A 23375-nucleotide genomic window follows, 5' to 3' on the forward strand; every position below is an offset into this window, starting at 1 on the left:
TCCCCACCATTTTCTACTTTTCCTTTTGCTGGATGAACAGAAACCAATAAATAAGCACATCATTATTGATTTCATAAAATGTTAGCTTCAAACACATTTTTTTCACATAATCATTCATGAATATGGATTTTCCTCCATCCCAAAACCCCATAACAACCTGCCCCCTCCAAAATCAAAAACAAAGAACAATTGCCTCTGGTATGCAAATTTGTCAAGCTAAGTATAATACTACAGTGGTAACAGACTTTGAGGAAACAGTAGTAAAACAGAATTTACCACAAAGTCAATGAGAAAATGCTCCTTTTCAGCTGAATCAACAAGCTTGACACCAACGATGTCCACAGACCAGTATATTGGCATTGGCAATGTAGGAACAGAAGCATGGGGTCACATCCAGGTGGAGCATAAAAGTGTTTCTTTATTTTAAGAACTTCATACCTTAAACTGTCGTGTACGCAGAGTTAAAGTTTGGGTAGTGCAACAACTTTTACAAACAGTAAGTGTTGCAGCATATATCTGATGCTAGGATTAACATTTTAACTATTTTAGTGTGACTTTGCTGTCTAGATCTCTATTCTTTAAGCATGATTCGAGCAAGCATCTTGAAGTTAGCGAGGCAGAAACCTTCCGAGAATTCTTGCAAAACTCACTCATCAGTTCACAATGTGAGATAAGGTGAAGTTATTGTTACTGACAATGAAAGATGCCACAATTACTGAAGCAATTACCAGCCAGGCACGAAAAGGTATGTTTGTCTAGGAACCTTTTTTCTTTTCTCATTTTTTGGGCTAGAAGTGGAAATCATTCGATAGATAAGATAGTATCTGTCGGATGTACTGAACGGATGCTCTCACGCGGCTCAGATGGAGACGTGTGCTAAAATTAGAAAACCATTCTGAGGAGGTTTTCACCTGCTTACACACAATGATATATCGTACAGAAGCTATGGGTAAAAGAGAGCAGTGTAATACAAAACGACATCTTAGAGAAACCTTTTAAACATTACAGTGAGATTGATGAAAAAGTTACCTTTGGTTCAAATGTCAAACAAAACTTGAGAATAATTCTTTACAAAGAGGATGATGTATAAACTGTTTAACTAACTTGTCTGAATTTGCAGTCACATCAGCATGACACTAATGGAGAGCATCTTAGTACTGATTAAAAACAATCAAGTACTTGAGCTACACGATGTCCAATTTTATGCTAACGCTAATGCGTCAATTTTGTTTTTATTATCTTAAAGCGCCGTATATTTAATAATGATTACTACTGTAAGATAGATACGAAAATATAAACTGGTGGAGTTTAATACACCAGAGCTGAATATCATGATGATAAAAGTCTACTGAACTGTTCCGCTTGCACGGTCATTCTTCTCTCAGGACCCTCAGCTCCCCGAATCTTGCACCCCCTCCCCCTATGGGTAGACTACTAATAAGCCATATCGACAAAGTCCTTAAGCTTGAGTGTACTGTTAATGGTAATACCTAACAGAGTCCATGCTAGAGTGGTGTTAGGTGAGACACAGGTGGCTGCTTCAAAGAATGTTTCAGCGACATCATTTCTCTCCTCCATTGCGCAGACAACTCCGTATAACATCAAGCCCTCCAGATGCTGAGGGTTAATAGCAACGGTTTCCTTGAAGCACTCTTCAGCCTTGGTGACCAGGAATAAAAGGAAAAAGCAATATGAAGAGGGGGAAAAACTTATAAAACTAATACGGCAAATTGACTGAAATAGCGAATTGAGCACGAAAAAATTAAAAAATCTTCTGATTTTCATAGTATTGAATAAGTAGATATAAGGTTTATTAAATTATGTCATTTCTAACAAACCATCAATACTAGGATCATGAGGCAATGCTTTTGCATTTTGATGGACTTTTTCTCTGAAATTAGACCAAATCCACCAAAGCTTCCTCACCCGTAGGCTGAGAAAGACGGAATTTCCGCAGCATTTTAAATTGTTCTTTATTGATTTGGATTGAATGTGAATTAGGTCAAATTTTAATGAGTTATTCTTCAATTCTAGATGATTCACCACCCAAGTACTTTTGCATATTGTGTTACATATGTGCAAAGCGCAAGCAAGACACATAAATTTCAAAAAATTTGGCATGAATTTTTCATCACCACGGTGATCAAAATGATCACTATAGTCATATTAATGAACAGAAGTGTTACAGAAATTTAGCATTTAACATCCAAAAAAAAACTTGGAAAATATATATAAATTTAAAATGCTAATTCAAAACATGAGATAAAGATACAAAATGCATTGTACTAATGGACAAATTGAAGGTAAGTATTGAAACTGTGTCACATCTGCTTGTTTGTATGTTTTTTGTTTGTTTTTGTTTTTTTTAGCCATCATTTATTGTCAAATCTTTTGCCATAATAACAAACTTATATGAAAACATATATATGACACTAAATAACTGTTTGATTACAACTATTCAATATTCAAAGAGCATAGCACAATTACTAAAAGTGTCTCTCATGAGATTGTATGATAGAGGTCCCTGATGTTTACCATGATCTAAATGTTTCTCAACTTCTCAAATTTTAATTTAATCAAAAAAATTTTTGGAAAAAATATAAATTTAAAATGCTAATTCTAAACATGAAATAAAGATACACAATGCATTGTACTAATGGCCAAATTGAATGTAAGTACTGATCCTGTGTCACATCTGTTTGTTTGTATGTTATTGTCAAATGACACATGCGACTTTTACGTCTGTCATATTGTCCCCTCACCTTTGCAATGTCACTAATCAGAAGACTGAATGTGCCATAGTCAAACCAGCTCGATGCATCACTTCTGTTCCTGGCGAGGCGCTGTGGAGATACCGGATAAAGAAAATAACCATTATCTTATATTTCATAAACTTTAAAAGATAGATTACATAAAAGATGAAAGATATTGTCCACTGACGACAAAGGACGATATCCTGCTGAAAAATTTTGCGTCAAATATCATTTTATATAACATTTCTATAACTGCATTTGACCAGATATGATGTAATGGACGCACACTGACTAATTGGCTTTATTCTTTTCTTGAAAATGTAAATCCAATTTTCTACCTTGTATGTTATAATTGCATTCACTTCAGAAATTAGGATTGTGATAACTTCACATTCACTTTGGTAAATTGGAACCTTATCTAATCAAAGGTCAAAACAATAAGTGACGGAGAAAAAAGAAGAAAAAAAACTGTTTGCTTCAGTGTGAATATGACATCAGACCTGTTTGTTACAAGTTCACTTGTGGCACAAAGTGTGACAAATTTCAACCATAAAAATCTCAGAAAGACTACGAAATGAATTGAGAGCGAAATTCCGCTGGAATGCTTAGAACAGTTTCCTCTTACACCAGTTAATAATTATTTCTCTCCTGAACTAATCTGTTGAAGTGCACAGACCTCTAAAGGAAAGTGAAGTAAGTATACCAAGAAACTAGCGTGTTGTATCAAATGATAACAGCTGAAAAGAAAACAGTTTGATCATGATGTCCTTCACATTAAAAATGTCCAACTATTCAATATGACATGATGATGTTGTTTTACGTGGGTGGATGGGAGTCTTGGGCAGAGATCGATCAAGCTACTGCCTTACAGTACGAGCGCTAGGTCTGTGGATGTTTATACTCAAAATGACCTCGTTTATAACCTAATTAACCGAGCTTATAGAATTGATAATTGGATGGAAAACCGTGGCAATCTGACGATTTCATCAGAGGAGGAATATCTAATCAATTTAATTGAAAGATGTGACATGTTTTGATCGGTTTGGTTTAGTTTACTGTTGTACAGTCGAAAAGAAAGAACCAGATGGGGGTATGGGAGTTTTTCATAAAGGATCGTAAGAAAGAGAGGCTAAAACACAGAAATCAGAAATCATATTAAATTGTTGGAAAATACTAGTCAAAGACATTATTTAACCTGTATTCACTTCATTGACAATACAACTAACAACTTCAAAATTCCTCTGGGAAAATGCAATTTCTGAGATCAATGATTCGACTTTGGCCATTTTGCATGGTTGAGTCAATGACTTACAGTATTCTTAATAGTTATAAGAAATAAAAAACATAAACAGCATATAAGAAAGCGATGGCCAATCTCAAGAAAATAGTGGTAAGACTGCAGAGTTACATATAAGACTATTGAAAATCTTTGAGAGAAGTTACAAGCTACCATTGGTAACTGTTTACTCTATTGTGTTTAGCAAACAGTTCAAGCTGATTAAATGATAAATACAGATTAAATTCATCAGGAAGACTGGAGTTCTCAAAATACTCACTTTCGTTAATAAATATTGAAAATATCTTGAATGTGAGCTCATTATGTTGCTACCCCATCACTAGCAAACTAGAACCATATTCATTTATCCAAAACAGATTAATAGTTCACAGCATTTAATAACAAAGTTCTCAAAATTCTCATAGGAAAAACATAACAAATAAAATAGAACACTTACCTCCTGGTAATATTTGGAAGCCAACTCAAAGTTTTCGTTGACCTCCGCCTCTCGGGCAAAATGTCTCAACTGTTCGTCGGTGGTGACCGGTGCTGGTACGGGTGTCTCATCCTCCAGGGAGAGGGCCTGCCCGAGGCCTACGTGCATCTGGTCTACCAGGAATACGTACAACTCGCTCAAGAAGGACTCAAGCTCATCTTGGTCCTTAAAGTTACTAGTCTTCAGGTATTTCTCTCTCACTATCTTCACTACCGAGTGCTATGTAGGGGAGGAAAATTTATGAAAAAAAAAATCCCATTAATTTAAAGGTGATGAATATTCATTAAAGTTTTTCTCCTGTGACAACAGTGCGCACTTACTTGGCATTGTAAGTTATGACAATTTAGCTTTCAACTTGTTGCATTCCTGTGATTAATATTTCAAGCAAAGGCACTTTTTAAGAAGCAGGATGGAGAGTCTGGACACCAAAACCAAACAATGTGATCCACTCTCAACCCCAATTCCTTTACATTTAGACTGTAAAAGTGTGATAATGTTTTGTCGAGTGAGTTTCACAAGTCCCTTGGGAAGGGAATATTTTAGGTGATCACTTTCTTGGATCTGAAAAGTTGAGGAATTGCTAATTCCAGTACTTGATTATTGGTAGTATGAAACTTCACGAACTAATTTAGTGTCATGATGGGGCTTCCAGTGAGACAACCTATTCACAACATTCGTAATACTGGCAACTGAATGGTTAAATTAACATTGTCTGCTGATAAGAAGTATACAACTTAAAATATTGCATAGTAAATTAACAATGCATGCTGGGTAAGAAGTATACAACTTAAAATGTTGCATGGTAAATTAATATTGTCTGCTGGCTAAGAAGTACACAACTTAAAATGTTGCATGTTTCATTATTGTCTTTGCTTCTTCAAACTGTTTACTTTCACAAATAATACAGCACTTTAGTGCTATGTTTTTAATGTATTCAGTTTTCCCATATAGACAGTTAAAGTTAAGTAGATATTTATCATAAATTTAAAAAGTTTGAATTCAAGTAAATATATGTATCATAATTTTTGAAGGTATCAGGAAGTCTCTAGTCTCACAGTTTTCTATTTACATGAAGCAAGGGAATGACTGCCAAGAAAATCGACCATTTCAATACAGAATCAACAAATTCTATGTCAGGGCTTTGCATGCAAATTTATCTGTAATGAAAGCCTTGTTTGTTGACATTTCAAGACAAGAAAAAGGGATTATATTTGTTGATTCTCCCATTCTTTCCTCTCATCAATGATGGCTTAAAATTATAATAAAATATTTGTAAAGGAAGACAATCATTCTAGTTTTTAATGGAGAGTAAATCAGACCTTTGATGACATACTGACGAAACCAAAAATATAACAATTGGCCAAAATATAGGTTTATTTCGGTTAATTTAAAGTAAGCAATTCTGCAAAGTTACCTTGATTTGTTCCTTAAATGCAAAATATTTGCCGGAGGTGTTGAGTTCATATATGAGCCTCCTCTTACGGTCTTCCATGGCTTCACCGTTACTCTGTAGCTGGTTGTTCTGAATCTCGTCACTGTACAATGTCCTGTAGAAATGGGGGGGGGGGGGGGGAGGTCAGATGGTTTTTATGAAAGATACAGAAAAAGTTAATTAACACAATATGTTAGTTATACAGATAAAGCCCATTCAAGTAATATAGTAACTCATGTTTTTAACTCAAAGCACATTTTAACGGTGGCTTCACTGGAACAGATGGACAAATATGGATATATTTTGACAAATATCTACAGAAGTCTAGAAATTTCCTTGTTTGAGTTTAACTCAGACACATCATCTTCACCAATGATTGGATCCCAAGAATGTAATGATACCATTCCCTCTCACTACCCCCCACCTCACCCTCTCCCCCACCTCACCCTTACTCCCACCATCTTCCAGACCTCACCCCCCCCCTCCCCCTCCACCTCACCATCTCTCCCATGTATAAGGTTTAATCTACAAATAGAGCTAAACAGGTCAGGCGAATATAAAGTATGAATGAATTAGAATTAAGACATGCTAACTTTTAAGCCAAGTGGATTACTATATCGTTCAAGAATAAATTTAAAAGTGATTTGTAGAAATGGTATAAACCAGTTAGCGACAATAAAGTGAAGAGGTACACTACTATGTGATTTGACACCAGAGTATGAGAAGGCTTAGAAAGCCCAGACTTCAAGCAGACTTGATCTAAATAAAAATATGCCAAAGACAAAAATGGAATCAAGATTACCTAAATTCATCCAGGACAAGATTTCCTATTTTTGAGACCTGATGATGGAAGTCCTCTACCGCTCTTTGAGCTCCATTTGTCCTCCGAGGAAACAGAGGACGAGGTGGGATGTACTCTGCAACTCTATAAGATAGGGAGAAAAGAAGTAACAGTAAAGAAAGAGGAACAAAATCAAAGAAACAAACAGGTGTTCCATTCAAAAGAAAGATGCATCGGAACTCATCGGTAATGTAAATTTCCATCAACAGCCATGAAGAAAAACACTGCTCAACTCTATGGGAGAGATATTTGACAACTATGGAAGGAATGTAGTTAATAATAATAATAGTATTCCACTTTTATATACCCCTCTTTATACTAGCAATAGGTCTCAAAGCGCTTTACAGATGATATGTTACCCCTGGTCAATGATAACCTGTCCCAGAGACAATCCCTCCAGACGGCTGCAATTATATACTGCGCCCAATGACAAGTTACCTCACAGGTACCCATTTAACCCCTGGGTGGAAGGAGGCAATTGAGACATAGCATCTTGCCCAAGGAAACAACGTAGTGAACTAGGCAGGAGTCGAACCAGCAATTCTTGGATCACGAGTCCGAGGCCTTAGCCAATGTTCCACCACGCTCTATATATAGTTGCCTCATATAGTTCAGGCCCTACAAATGACTCCATACAAAAGGGGGTTGGGTGGGAGGGGTTTGCTTACCTACAAGTGGAGAGGGATTTACAGTTATACAGTACACCTTAATATAACATTAAAATGAAACATCAATCACTTTCGTGCCCGAAGAGAGGTAAGGCCACTTCCAGATCATCCGTGGAATACTTATGGACCGAAATACCCGAAGGTTATCGCATTTTTGTCATTTTTCATACTGTTGGTTTGTATAGAATCCACCTTTCAAGAGACCCTGCAGTTCATACAGATATATAAATACATAAAATAACACATGAATACTTGCACTATGGAAACAGGTGTTTCAGCTCTGCCGCTCCTGAAGTCTGGAACAATTTGCCAACAAACATCCGTAGAACAACTAATCTTATTCGTTTTTAAAAAGATTTGATGACGTACCTTTCTAGCTGCTTTTAAACTGTCATTATACTTCTTAGCCTGGTTTAACTGTTTATGTTCCTTTTTTTCACTTATTTGTTATTGTACAGCACTTCAAAATTTCTGGGTGGCGCTATATAAGTATTACGTATTATTACGTATTATTATTACACAATGTGGACGTGCTGCATGCTCACCTGTTAGCGAGTTCCTCTGGCGCCCTCTTGGGTACCACTGGTTTCTCTAACTCAAATTCAAGCATGATGTAGGTTCTGGCTTCGTCGTACTGCATCCCCTCCAAGTTCTGTTGAGGTTGGGTCTCCGCCTCCGAAGCTGTGTCCGTACCCGGTGCGCTGGGCTTCAACATTTGAGACGGCTGCTGTTGGAAACAAAAATCATATTTAATCACTACAGATTGATACAGCTCTTAAACTCATTATCGAGGTTACTTGACAATTTCCATGTCCTGACAATTTTTCTGAGGGAAGGAACATAGATACATGTATTGTGTTGGGAAAGAGTCAACTACTGTACCACATGGTACTGCAAACAGTTATGTGATTTAAAGGGTGTGAAGACTCGCGCAAAAAGAAACGTCTAATGCCGGTAATCTAACCTAGTTTCGAATGAGGTGTAACAGAAGTTTTACACACCACCAACGATCCCAGAAAATACACACACAGCTTGCTACCGTCCGTAATTAGACACTAGTGTACAATCAGTACATACAGCTGCGGTCAATACCCCAAGCACAGTGTACAAACAATACAGCGATGGACATCTCAGGTCCAGCTAAAGATAACAAGGTATCACGTTTCATTACTGTCTGCATTTTGTAGCGACAAGAGAAAAACTTCACTTGCAAGCAACGAAAAGTTAACTTTTTAAAGATGGTGGCACGCTGTTTGGGGCGAGTCTTCAATGCCTTTAATTTAATCTGAAAGCAAAGTCAATAGTATTGTTTGACTACAGGCAGGTATGCTCTACTCTCCTATCCATTAATAGTAAGAAAATTTAACTCAAAGTTCCATATAGTAAAATCCATGTAGAGGAAATCAACGTCGATACAGAAAGAAAGAATTGAGCATTACTAGGATTTATTTCACAAATCAGAGAACAGTATATTAACCCTGCACAAATAGAAACGATTGCATATCGGAAAGAACATAGATGCAAAGAAACGTTTAGAGCGTCACATAACTTTTCAAAATGAGCCTTTACAGCTAGTAGACCTTGGCTGGTTGTGAAGAAAGAATAAAAATAACAGACATCTCACATATCCTACCAATCGATAAACAGACGGTTTAACTTCATCACTTGTTGTCAACAACTTTGGAAACATTCCATGAGTCAAAGTAACATGATCAAAACATTATTGAGAAAATTTAAACAACTATTCATTTCCACAAAAGATAATGCTAGATTGATTTCTTGACCTTACATTAACAAACGACCTAGATTTGACAATGGCTTTTAATTGTCCTGTTCCTTATTTATTTATCTTACTTTTACTTTTCTTCTTTTTTTTCTTCTTTTTTTCTTGGTATTTTTGTTTTTTTAGTAATTGAAGAATATTACCAACATAAATGCTTGAAAGAGTTGTGACATACTGTGGCAATAAATAGGATGTTCAACTTTCATTTTAAACTCTTGTCTTCAGTTCACAAATATACCCATGCAAAGAATTACATCCATTTAATAATCTACATTCACATATTTGTAAATAAAATAAATAGCAGCAGTTGCTTCGGATGAAAAGTGCAGTAATTTGTCAGCATTATTCATATTCAAAACACTAAACTGTGCTTTTGTAATTTATTACTAGCTACAGCTGAGCAAGATATTGAAAGATGCAGCCTTTTTATTACGACTAAGTGTACGGAAAGACTGTGGTACCTATGTTTAGCATGTAGCCTAAGACCAGACTTTTGCATTTCACATTTTTTTCTTTCTTAATTTTATGCTGTTTGAAAAGCAGAAGCGCACAATTTAACTAAAGGAAAATTACCTATCAACTGGGTTTTAAGTGCTAAAGGAAGTGGTCCAACAAAAATATATGAAACATGACCAATAATATCTGTCTATACAGCATAATATCACTCCTCTAAAAGGAAGAAAAAGAAACCAGGAACGACTTGTAAGAAATTAAAACGAAAGAAGAAAACTAATCCCGTGGGGATACTTGTCAGAACAGCAATGGGGCTTGGCCATCAAAATGATTCTTTAATGGAAAGGCAGACCAAGGAACTGGCAGATTGCTTTTACTCTAAATAAACTTGGTTTTCTAGTGGGGTCTTTTGAGGGCAACTTCCAAGGAAATTCTTCAAACATGATATTTAATTCACCTTCAACTATCGGACAGAGTCTGGCACAAAATTAATTTTGACATGTTATAGATCAATGATAGTTAGTAACCTTCAAGAGAACAGGTTTTAAGTTTGAATACTATGATTAGCATGTCATAAGTGATGCGTTTAAACATCGGAAGCTTACCAATCAAAGTGGCTGAACTGCTTAGTCTAGCATACAACATGTACATATCTGTTAGTTCTTACTCCTCAGAAGTAACTTCACATTCAATATGTCATAAATGGCCTCAAATAAAACTTAGCAATTATTCCAAAGTTTTCAAGGATGTAGTTTATTCTTTATATTAAGTATAAAGATAAAATCTTTCAATTATGTTTGATAGTAAGCTCTTATGTAAATTATTGTTGTTGCTTTTAATACACTTCCCCTGTTTTTGGTATTATTATTATATATATATTACTTTATATTATCATACGTTGACATGTGAGCCAACTTCAAGCAGGGAGGGAAATGTCAGATAGTGAGGGTTTCCCTAAGGTGAACTGTGTGTGATTTGCTAGTGTATTGTCCTGGCTGAGGCAGTCTGCCTTGGAGTATAAATGGCGAACAAGTTTATTCTAGTGTATTCGGGGGATTCAATATTTAGCCTCTTCCCGTGAAGATGATATTTTAACTCACCCTCATTTTACCTATTAACAATTGTGTAACTGCCAAGGAATACAAACTTTATGTATTATCATATTGGATGTATACTCTAGGAGGAGACAATTTATAACCTGATATTATTGTCATTCCAGAGAAATATTACATAATTAAAATCTGCGCCTACATTTATTAATGAGAAATTCACTGAACTAAATTTTTTTAATGATGGGGGGGGGGGGCTTACAACTCTCTAGAAATAAGTACTGGACTAAGCTAACATTCTTAAACACGGTGCACTCCAAACCATAACATTTCTTACTGGTCAACATCTTCAAGAGATGTTGAAATATAGCCTGCATTCATATTTTGTTAGACTATGACCGATCTACATAAACTTTCTGCCTAAATTTATAATCCCTTCACAACAGCCCATGATGTAAACTCAAACAGTACTAACTTTAACAGTTCATTAAAAAGCAAGAATGAGTTTCATTTTTCTTTAATGCTAGAAGTGAATGCTTATCAAACTATATCTATATAGTTAGCAATAATATAAATGGTAACAATTCTATAACAAATATTAAATGCTTAAAGTGAGAGGGTTTTTTTTTTTTTTTTACTTTTAAAATGACTCTCAAATTGAGGAAGAAATGTATGTGACATATCTTGTACCTAGTTTTTAGTCTAGTACATGATCTTTGATAGGTTGAACAAGTGATTTGAAGAATTTCTTTTTCACATGAAGTCAAATGTGAAACAAGTATGTAGTGAGAGAGAGATTATACAAATCTACAAGAAGGACACAGAATTACACATTACACATACACCATACAACAGTTTCACAAATAATATAAAAGAAAACAATTCTATAGAAAAAAATATGGGCAAATAGTTAGCATACATTGGGTTCAAGGAGTACTTTAGAGTGTACCAATATGGAGGATACATGGCAGCAATTTCAATTTAAATTCTGAACTACGAGGAGGAAGTTTTGAAGTAAATGAAGGCTCTTTTAGTCGCACTAAAAGACAAACAGAATGGTAAATGATTAATAAAAACAAACATACTTTTCTTGAACGCTAAATAGAGGTGTGAATGGATGAAAAACAAAAATCAAACATTGATACAGTGCTGAGAATATGTGAACGATGCAACTTAAAGGTGCGATGAAAAAAACAAAATCCATCCAACTAAAATATATGCATATATTCATGAAGTAGAACTGTTATAAACTCCTTTACAAGAATCAACCCATGTTAAATCTTAACATAATGAGTACCACATACGACCTTCAAGTTTACATTTCATTGCTTTTGGGGTTTTTTTTCTTGAAATAACTTCCATAAAGGATTTATGTTGTCATATTGTGTAAATAGCCCCCCCCCCCCAGATCCCTTGAAATGTTAAATTTCCAATGTCAGTGCAAACATTAAAGGATTTGTATCTAGCTTATATTAGTGGAAGTTGTTTAATGTTTTAACAACCAAAGTATGGCCTTGTGTCTAGGGAAATTGTATACCCGATCATCTCTGTTTCTGGTTGGGTGTGTTAGTTAAGGAATTTAGAGTAACCTTCACAGCATGTAGTTCACATAAATGACTCTGTTCAGTTGCATGAGTGAGAGAAGTCAAATAATTTGCGCAATAATATGTGACATTTACAAGGTGACAACAGCTACCTCCGTCAGTCATGTCTGATATCTACCAAAGAAGGTGAGGGTGGGGTTGGGGTTGGGAGGGGGTTGGGGAGGAGATGTACTTTCTAGGGAAAATCTTTATAGAGAAGAAAATATCCCCATCTCTCACCTCCCCATGTAAGAACTTTTGAAAATGTTGCAGTGCACACAGAAAGATATCATACGTAATGTATAATTTATACAGAATGATTGACAGTTTAAATATATTGCTCTTTATATTAGATGTAGGTGATTTATACCTTCTTCCCATTTCTCGGAGATAAATCCTGTAATTGCAACCAATGTTTTGTACATATAAAACATATAAAAATAATGATAAAACATAATAAATAGCAAATAAATAAAATCACAATTAAAGAACCCTACAGTATAATAAGGCAATATTGAAATGTCATTATTAAAATGGCATAAAAGGCCAGAACATAAAGTCTTTAGTGACACCTCAAGGATTCAGAATTTGTTTATGTACTTGAAAATACCTAGAAGATTGTAGCAGCTTTTTTTTTAGTTTCTTTTAGAAAACCTGGAATTTAAACTCTTTCTCTGTTAACTTTGAATACAGAAATTTCTTGTAATTGTAACCAATTTTTTGTATATCACAGGTATGAAAATCATTAATAAGATCAAAATGCAAGGCCATACAGTATATAAACCAATATTTAGTAATATTGGAATGAAATGATTAAATACAGCATATAAACCAATATTTAGTAATATTGCAATGTAATTACTAAATGGCATAAAGGCTTGAATCTAAAGCCTTTTAGCAAACATTTAAGGGTTCAAATCTTGAAAGTAACTTTAAAATTTCATTTAAGTAAACAAATCTGGATTTCACCCCCTGAGTTTATCAACTCTTAACTTTGAATATCAACTCTTAACTTTGAATACACACTTTTTTTGAAAACTAGAAAACAATGAAACACTGTTGAAAGTTATCACTCATTCATTACAATGGTGAGAAAAATCATTAGAAAATGGGTGAAAAAAAATATGTTGGCTCTATGTTCCCAATCATAGTAAGTTCCAAATGCACACAAAGATAAAAATTGGTTAAATTTTAGTTTTGCTCGAAATCTGATCAAGTTTCACTTTCAAAATTGTAACAACCATCAGGGATTTTTTTGGTTTCTATGGGTTGAGTCAACGAAATTTTATCAACGAGCATGTAAGTATTTTACTCCCTTTTAAAAATATTGTTGCAGACGCTACTTATCCAATAGTTTGCTGAGTCACATTCAAGAGCACGCACACACTGACTATATGACAAAGTTGGACAAATTTTGTTGATAATCTGGCAATCTTTCAAATTGATGCAAAGCCGCAACATGGAATTATATTGTGGAAACAAAAAGAAAAATAATTTCATAATATTTAAAGAAAATATCATCTTAAAAAAAAAAGATCTACTTTTCAGACTTCCTACCTTTTTGGTTACATCTTTGTCTTTATCTTTACCACCTTTCTCATCTTTGCCTCCTTTTCCTCCCTTCAAGAAAGGGGACGCATTCCGAAACATTGACGTAGCCACTCGTACTGCTTCTTCCGCCAAGCCTCCTTTTCTCTTTGTCTGTCAATCAAGACGTTGAAAACAATCAGCATTTCTATCATCTTTATTTTAGCATCTGAAGAAGATCCTGCTAGGATCGAAACGTCAGGCCAACTTACTTCACACATTCTCTTACACAGGCTCTCTAGTGGATAAGCAGTTTGCCAGCAGTTTTATATTATTTTGATCTTTATTTTATGTCTAATGAAAAAAACAAAGCAAACTAAACATGTAAACTGAAAGGAGAAAAGAAAGTTTTGATATCAAAACAATAAAATGAATTAATTACATAATTTTGGTAATATTTTGCTGCAAAAAGAAAGTTAAATTATTTAAATTTGTATGAACATACATCCAATCATTAACGTAAAAAAATAGTAGTAATCATTTCAGAGGCACAGGGATCAGAGGACAGACTTCTCCCTTCACCTCATCCACCCCCCGCCCCTCCTCCTCCCCCCTCCCCCATCTTTCCCTCCCTCTCTCCCAGGCAAGAGCAGAATACACAACTATGTTTTCCAAATGGCAGAACCAATTATTTTATCAGTCAAATCTACAGATGATGCTAACAAACTCAGCACAAATAGACCAACAGAAATCAGATTACTAACTTCAGATAAACTTCACAAAACACCCACATAATTTATGTATTAAAGAAAGTGAACATAAAAATTGTCAAATTTTTACCTTTTCAAAGACTTCTTGTTCATTGAAAGCATGTACTGTGTACGCTCCACGGATCTTTTTCACTAAGAAGGAAATCGTTTGAAATGTTCACTTGAATGCATAATTTTGTAGGTAATTTCCCAGAGGATAGCTCAACATGAGAACAATAATGTAAATTCATACTTGTTAAGCACACAGCTAATGCATTGGAAAAACTATCATAAAACCATCGAGCGTAGCATAAAAAAATGCAAGTTTCCTGGGACCCACTACCCCACTCCTTTGCCTCTCCCCCCCCCCCACCACCCATCCCACAGTTTTAAAATCAGACAATACCATATTGGTTCACAATAATTCACAGATAGATAATCAAGAATTTCAAGACAACATGGTAAAAAACCTGGTGTTCCAATAGGGTAGGTGTTGTACCTTCATGCAAAACATATTGCAATCTGTCTACAGTGCTAGTACTGGGTTTTAATACATAACAAGGTCAAAACCATTCTCACCCAAAATCTGCAACATTCATTTCTTAAATACTATAGCTCAGGTTATGAAACTTTCTATTTGCTTATGTTTTGTTGTATTTTTTTATCTCATTGCTTATTTTCTCCAATGGATTCCATATAAGAGGGTGACAAACATGAACCAAATTTTGATAATTATGAAGCCACTTAATTGAGTGGTTGGAAGGACAAGCCAAGGATGTCAGCGATAATTATCAGCATTTCAATGACAATTCTATACCAGAAAGTTAAAGAATAATCCTTAAGAATGAACCTTGAGAGGTAAAATCTTATCATCTTTGATCTTAAATTGTCGTCATGGTGATGAATTTCTTTGTTGTCTTATCATATCCAAGTGTGTCAGGAATTACCTTGAAATACACGATTAAACAGCCTAAAACATGTATTAAGTTCAACAAGCAAAGAAACATTTGTGACGCCGGTAAAAGAAGTGCAAAAGGATTAAGTGAGCCTGACGTCAGTCAAAGATCATTGCAACTATGGAGAGAAGCTTTACTTACCCCCAGGATAGAGCAGAGGGGCAAGATTGACGTAAGCAACACCATGGAAAAATATTTGGTTCTCTTCGTCCTGAAAATTGTAAAATCATGATCGAGCAGAAGTTAAAGTTAAGAAGGTTCTCGCCATTTAGGTCAAGATATAGAGATAAATAAAAATTCAAAAACAATATAAATTGGGAGATATTTTGTAGACAAGTTACTCTTTGTTTTTCTATTGAATAAGGGATTCCCATAGTCTTGAAATTGCCAGTTAAACTGAGGTCTTTGGATTCTATTATTTAATTCAACACTGTCTTAAAACTAGTCTTTTCTCTCAATTCTATTAGTTTTTGCACCTTCAGCACCCCGTAAAGCGCATTGAACAACTTTTGTTGGAGTCTGCGCTATATAAGACTAGTTATCATTGTATTTATTATTAATTTATGCAACTGTGAATTCGGTTCTGATTCTTTCTTTAATGACAGATCACTAAAAAACAAACAAACTCAATAAGCTTGGGAGTTATCTTAAAGACAGAGTACTACTTCCTTTTTGTATAAAAATATACCATTGTTTTTCAAATTGCCTTAATTGGTAATTTGACACTATTTTGTGTTGTTCATACCTTGCCCTTGCCTTTACTAGCTGATGGAGTGGGCATCCTCATTACCTCCACAGGCCAAAGTCTAGTGGTTGCAATCTTGGTCTGCAAGCTGCAAGTTCAAAGAGGTGAAAAATTACATAAAAACAAATTGTCCCCAATAAAAATATAAGAGAGAAATATCATAATTATATAAAACTTTAATGACAAACACAAACAACAAACATGCATAATGCCAAACAGCATACAGTTCCATGGTTCTTGCAAAAATATTAATGAGAAGAATAGAGTACCTGGCTATTGACACCCCTGAGAATATATTTTAAAGCCCTTTCACAGCCAGATATATCTAAAACAGATTTAATTTGCTCAGAGCTCTGTGTAAACGCGCTCACACGATGTGTTGTTTGTGTATTGTTACGAAGTGTGCGTCATGTAAAGTTGCAGTGCTACTGCGCGTGTGCGTGTTTGTGCGAGTGTGCGTGCGTGCGTAAGTATGTGTTTGAATTTTGTTGTTTTCGTTGGTTCTGTCTTTACGGTCATTTACCGTAATTTGAGTTCAGTCAATATCAAGAACGTATTGAAGCAAGAAGTATTTCCCAGTGTTAAACCAAAGATTTTATGTAAGTTGTGCTTTAATTGATGTAACGTTGTATATTTGTTGCATACATAATTATTTATTCTGTATGATTTGGATTTATGTATTTATTCTTCAATAATTGACTTGTTCATTAATCGATTTCCTGATTAATTAATTACAAACGTATGTTTCGTTTTTATTTGTTTAGTTACCAGATTGACAGATTAGCAGATTAACAGATTAACAGATTACCAGATTACCAGATATCATAGCTAATAAACCACGAATCGACTCAACATTACATCTGCGTTGAATAATCTTTGGATTACAGGAATACGGAATAAAGAAATCTTTATTGATTTACACTCTGGACTGAAGTTGTAACTGACGTCATCACCTGAAGAGGCTGAAGTAGCATAACCATGCATTGTTTTTAAGAGTGGTACTGAATACAATATATAGCAGGGTTTCCCTAACTTTATCCCCCCATGAACCCCCTGTGGATGTCAGAGTTGTCCACGAAGCCCCAACTTTTTGAGACACGATCTGAGTCATTATTATAATACTATAATACGCATAACAGTGCTTCGTAAAAGATCAACTATCACATGCACAGTACAGTACTACTATGGCAACATATGCGTAGGGAAGGCGAAAAGAGTTTGCCGATAGGTACGACTTTTGTACATTACTAAATTATATGATACATCAGACTTTAGTTCAACAAAAAGTACTTCAGTTTTGACTTTCAGACACATCTCACGAGCCCCATGGAATGGACACATGCACCCCCTAGGGGTTCATGCACCCCAGTTAGGGAACCCCTGATATATAGGGTCAGAGTGAACAAAAAGTGATTCCATTAAGATAGACACTAGAGCTGTAAGTCGTAGGCAGTGAACTTCAGATTATTTAGAATACCTCTGCACTGCTCCAGGATCCATGAAGGCTCTCCTCTCACAGTTCCACACCACTCGGTTCTTCTCACTCTCCGCTTCTGCTCTGAAATCTCGATCCTGAAAACATCAAAATTCATGTTTGTCAACTACTTGGACGGCCATATCAAGTAAGCAGAGAATGACAAGAGTTAGAGTCACTCCAAGATTAATGTATGTCGTCCAGTTACAGAGTTGTTGACAATTCACAATTCATAATCATGGACGTTAAATATGAATGTAAGAGACTGACTTCGGTCAGCTTGCGGGATTGATAAGCCCAATGAGGCTTCATCGCAAGTTCCTGCTTGCAGGAGGATCTAAAATACATACATGACAGGAACAAGATCAATTGTGTCGAAGCGATATTTATCCTTTGTCATTTTAAAATGTAAACAATTAAGAAGATAATACGATGGTTGGTTTTTGATATATATGTATACATTTAAATATATAACGTCAGAGCTTCAACTGGCCATGTAAAAATGATACAGAATCAATGAATGTAACATATGTATTACAGATACATTAACAGCAACCAATGAAATTACTTGACACCCAGAAGGAACAGTAGTAAATTAACTGTGGGGCCACTTACGTTAAACAAACTGAAAAAACACTAATATCATTTTGATAAGATGGACAGAGCTGGGGCAAAAAAAAGGGGCAGGGAAGCAACACTTACTGCTCTGAACTGTATCATCTTAGGTTTATCAAATAATGAAATGTTAAGAAAATCATCACAGCCAATCACCTAAAAAAGCCTTCTTGTCTCTAATTGACTCAATGTAAGAAACTTTAATGTTAATTATAGGTTCATTATAACTGCAATTTCTGGGCTTTAATGTTCCATCTAAAAGTGACATTTTAACGATGCAAATGTGACTTACTTCTTTGGTAGTTAGTTCTCCATTTTCTTCATCCCTGTTTGCTTCTGATATGTATCTGTTTAAATCAGAAGATAATTTGAAATTTGCATTATTATTAACAAGATCAGATAAGAGGAAAATCTTGAGAAGTTTTCAAAAAGAAAAGCAAAAATCCAGTTTGATGATAAAACAAAAATTCAGTTGTCTGGAGATTGAAAAATTTAATATAATATGTACATTTCTTTAGACTCACTTGTCTGGTATGAATATAGAACCAGCTTGGGCAGAGCCTGGCACCGCCCACTTCTTTTGTCGAGACGGTTGTTCTTTGTCATTGATGGACTTTAGCTGTCCGCTTGACACAACGATTGTCGACTCTTTCTGTAAATTGAGATAAATGTGTTTATGTATTTCATTTAATGGAGTAAACTAGCAATTTGTACACATAATAGCTAACTAGTTATGCGAAGCCACCTATAAATTATCTGCTACCTTTTCCATATATATATATATATATATATCATTGAAAACTTAATGAGAAGGAAAATCCAGAACAGTGCAAAAACTTCCAGCCTCCACCGGGATTCGAACCCGGGCCTCCCGCTTTGTACGCAGACATCCTAACCAACTAGGCTATGGACGCTGATGGTATGTCGAGAGGCTCGAACCAGTAAGGAAGGTCGTAATTTCACTGTAGGCGTTTGACATCTGTATCCAACAAGACTAGTTCTGTTTTTGGTGACATATTTTGTCTTACTCTAGAGATCAAACATGATGCTAACCAACTCTAAAATCATTTGTGATTCCTAAAGCCAGATCTCAAAAGAGATACTTTGAACAGACTTTTATGTTGATGACATGGAGGTAAACGACGAAGGCAAATGAATATATATAATTGAAACGTAATGAGAAGGAAAATCCATATATATATATATCGTACCCCATAGCTACATGAGTGGATATATGTATATATGTGTTTATATATATAGTGACCCTAAAGTCAATGGGGATGGAGGTCTTATGGTAGGTGTAGAAACAAACACTTCAAATTACCTCAGCTGTGAGTGGCATGGGGAGTGTGATATTGTAGACATATTGAGTGCCACTGGGGTTCCATGATTCCGGCACAGAGTATGCTGACTCTACCGTTATGGTCAGCAAGTTACCGTCCTGTAGATCCGTCTCTGTTAACAGAGGATGGTTGACGGACACAATGACATCTACTTCAGCCTATAAATGACAATGTCATAGAGAGCAAAAACAAAGTTTGAAACGGCACTCAAACTGTTGGCTAATACAAGAATCGAGCGGGTGACGTCAGGATAAGGATCGATTAATCTATCCAAATTTTGTCTGTTTATGTCTATTTTCCTGATTTGAAACAAAACAGTGACTTTTAAGGAGTGTTTCAGACATAATTGAATAGCTTGGAAAGTAGAATGGAAATAAAACTACTGACATAACAAAGAGAATTTTGTGATTTTAGCCTGTATTACAACTACTACAGCAGAGCATGATATAGTATAGCTTTGTTGATCAGTCACAAATTGTCATCTCCAGCTTGCTTCAAAATTGATTCCTTCAAAAGGCTTCCCAGTAGATACAAACAACTCTGTGATCAACATGGCTTGAAAGCAGGGTTGCCAGTTGGCATTTTAAATTTGGAATTTTCAAAATACCATTGGCCAGCGAAATGGGGTTTTTTTTGGGAGGGGGGGGGGTGCTATTGTAATGGCTGATCAATTTAAGAGTAACAGTAGCTGAAAATTGTTCAATTCCCCCAAAAACCAAAAGTTTCCACCATATCAAGTTGCTTAGTCCGACTCAAGGTTGCATATAGGTCTATGTGTCGATGAAAACATTGGTAATTCTTTATCCACTTTCACTCCCTAATGTTCAGAGCTGACCCCAATTGCAACAAATTGCAAGCCCACAAAATTCTTACCCATATAGGCTCAATGGTCATTAAATAGCAGCAAATTCATATTTGGCTTCTTTTTGCTTGATTTGGCCAGTTGCATCATAAAAAAAAATGGCAACCCTGCTTGAAAGGTTGATTTAATGTACAGGTTGATTATTCCTTGCCTAGTAAATCTCTAGAGAGTCAGGTACATTATAAGATCTTTCAGAGAGTCAGGTTACATTATGAGATCTTTCAGAGAGTCAGGTTACACTACAAGATCATTTAGAGAGTCAGGTTACATTATAAGATCCTTCAGAGAGTCAGGTTACATTATAAGATCCTTCAGAGAGTCAGGTTACATTAAAAGATCCTTCAGAGAGTCAGGTTACATTAAAAGATCCTTCTTCTTTAACTGTCTTGTCCAGTTGAGTGAATACACATGCAATCCCTTGAAACCTACCCATGCCAATATACATTACATGTAAGAAGATTGAATGGTTAAATTGCAAAACAAGGTGCTTAACATAGCAAGATTATCCCCTAAGAAATGTTCGCATTCTATATATACTTAATTCAGAGACCCCCGTCTCAAATCACTGGACATTAAAACACTTTAGGAAAACTGCAGAATCAGGTTTTACCAGTTAACTAAGTATTTAAAAAAATTCAGTTTTGTCTTGTAAGATACTAAAAACTGTAGATTTCAAAGTAGTTTCCTGGGGTTGTCAACCATCCCCTCCCCCACCACATATTTTCCCAACAATTAAAATAGGCTAGATTTGTCTCAATGAGACAGAAAATGCTCTGAGGATGGTATTAGTTTGCTTGTTGAATTTTCAGCATGAGTGACCATTATTTCATGTTTTTTTTTTTCATGACCTTCAGGTATGACTTACCTTTGGTGAATCGATAGAGATTCCTTCCAAGGGAGAGCCTGGGAGAGGATGGATGGTCAAGGTAGTCTTAAATTTGGTTTCACCTTTGACCAGTGGTAGCAAATCTAGAGGGCACTGTCCAAGTAAAACTGTTTTCTCTTCCTTCTGTTTTTTCTCCTTTGGTAGAACTTCCACAAATGTCACTATATTCAGAAAGAAGGACAATTAGGAACATGTTTATTACAACACAGCCAATTACTTTTATAGTAATAGCATTATTGTGGGGCAAGTAGACATGAGTCTTACTCCATGCAACATATTGGTAGGTCTACATTGACCTCATCATGCCCCCCCCCCACATTGATCCCATCCCTCCCCTGTCTCCCTTACCCTTAACACAAACATGACATTCTCCTTATAGTAATAGCAATCATGTTTAATTTGCCCTTGAGTTCACTCTCTGTACTGCAGATAGGTTAGTTTCATTTCCCTTGAGATGATCTTTGTAGCCTAACACTTGTTGTTTTTTCTAACCATTCAACCACACTTCTTTACACTTAAACAAGATATATCTGCTGAAGATTTTCTGTTTCTCTATTTACTCTAACATCCACATCCTTACTAAGTACTCTTTTATTGAATCAATTGTTAGCTGTTTTCTACATTTGTCTTTGAGTGTTATGAGGTCTGTGCATTCTATTCAAGGAATGCACAACTGTCGCATGTAGTTCACTGTAATTGATTGTGTACCTTAGGAATGTATTTATACAAATTGTTACGTAATCGCTATGTTGTGCTAGCTCCTCTTAGGCAGTAGCTTTAATTGAGAGAGTTCTATTCACTTGTGCCCAACAAGAAGGGTGTCTTCTCTGTGCTACACATATTGCCTATCTTTTTGTCATCTGTCAGCGCCGTACTACTTAGTTACTTTTACACTGCCATTCTGTTTTGCCTGTGCCTGCTTCCACGTGGCGTTTGCTATACCATACTCAATGAATACCCCTTTAATAACCCTGGTGTTCAGTTGGACAAAGCCTCTACCGTTGTTCATCAAATTCTCACCAGAACAAGCCGTTTCAGCTCGCCAACCTATTTATTTGCCAAATTCAGAACATGCTTTCTTGCCAACCTATTTATTCACCAAATCCAAAACCACACTTTCTGTGCCTGCTTCCACGTGGCGTTTGCTATACCATACTCAATGAATACCCCTTTAATAACCCTGGTGTTCAGTTGGACAAAGCCTCTACCGTTGTCCATCAAACTCTCACCAGAACAAGCCGTTTCAGCTCGCCAACCTATTTATTTGCCAATTTAGAACCATGCTTTCTTGCCAACCTATTTAGTCGCCAACTCTACAGAACCACAATCTCGTCACCTTAGCAAACCACACCCTGCCCTCAACGAATTCACTTTGGAAGTATTTGAAATTAATTTGTTATTTGTGTTAATCTTGATCATATGGTTTAATTATCATTCAACAGAACAAATTCTCCTTTCTCATCTCTTCTTTTGTGCTCCTGACTGCTGGTTAATCTTGAGTAGTTGAATCCCCCTTATAGATAGCTAGCAGTCACGTAACACAAGTAACATTCTCTTACCAAGTACTGGTTTATATGCAACTTCATCCAACATGGCTGGGTCATCGAAGGTGCATTCTAACTTTGCTGTGAAATTGTATTCGGTGGACCCATCTTCTCCCATGTCCACTTTGGGGGATTCCCCCAGTGGGTTGCTGCCATATTCTGCTCTGACTAAAGAACTCAGGGTATCCCCTTTACTTCCTCTCTGAAAATAAAAAGGCAAAAGTGCTTGGGCTCTTGTTAAAAGAAAAGGAGAAGGCAACTTCAGGTGCAAAATGCTTTTATCATTTGAGTAGCAAATTAATTTAAAAGTATTATTAAAGTTCTACCATTTTTTGTGCCA

The 23375-nt window shown here is 35.7% G+C and overlaps 1 protein-coding gene across 5 annotated transcripts in view; it reads right to left on the reverse strand.

The window, feature by feature from the left end:
* Positions 1–23375, reverse strand: part of LOC139971752 (cilia- and flagella-associated protein 70-like) — a 38297-nt gene that overhangs the window by 13467 nt on the left and 1455 nt on the right. For 3 of the 5 annotated variants that reach the window (XM_071978476.1, XM_071978475.1, XM_071978479.1), the window contains exons 3-19: positions 23051–23237; positions 21471–21652; positions 19725–19901; positions 18925–19052; positions 18693–18747; positions 17789–17883; positions 16312–16399; positions 15708–15777; positions 14702–14763; positions 13892–14035; positions 12705–12731; positions 8012–8193; positions 6760–6882; positions 5940–6072; positions 4487–4744; positions 2763–2843; positions 1491–1659 (exon numbers count right to left, since the gene is read on the reverse strand). In XM_071978476.1, coding sequence (XP_071834577.1) covers positions 1491–1659; positions 2763–2843; positions 4487–4744; positions 5940–6072; positions 6760–6882; positions 8012–8193; positions 12705–12731; positions 13892–14035; positions 14702–14763; positions 15708–15777; positions 16312–16399; positions 17789–17883; positions 18693–18747; positions 18925–19052; positions 19725–19901; positions 21471–21652; positions 23051–23237 — 2161 coding nt within the window. The remainder of the gene's footprint in view (positions 1–1490; positions 1660–2762; positions 2844–4486; positions 4745–5939; positions 6073–6759; positions 6883–8011; positions 8194–12704; positions 12732–13891; positions 14036–14701; positions 14764–15707; positions 15778–16311; positions 16400–17788; positions 17884–18692; positions 18748–18924; positions 19053–19724; positions 19902–21470; positions 21653–23050; positions 23238–23375) is intronic. The other 2 variants (XM_071978477.1, XM_071978478.1) reach the window with 2 other exon arrangements.

Source organism: Apostichopus japonicus, chromosome 8 (assembly GCF_037975245.1).
Source record: "Apostichopus japonicus isolate 1M-3 chromosome 8, ASM3797524v1, whole genome shotgun sequence".
Taxonomy (NCBI): Eukaryota; Metazoa; Echinodermata; class Holothuroidea; order Aspidochirotida; family Stichopodidae; genus Apostichopus; species Apostichopus japonicus.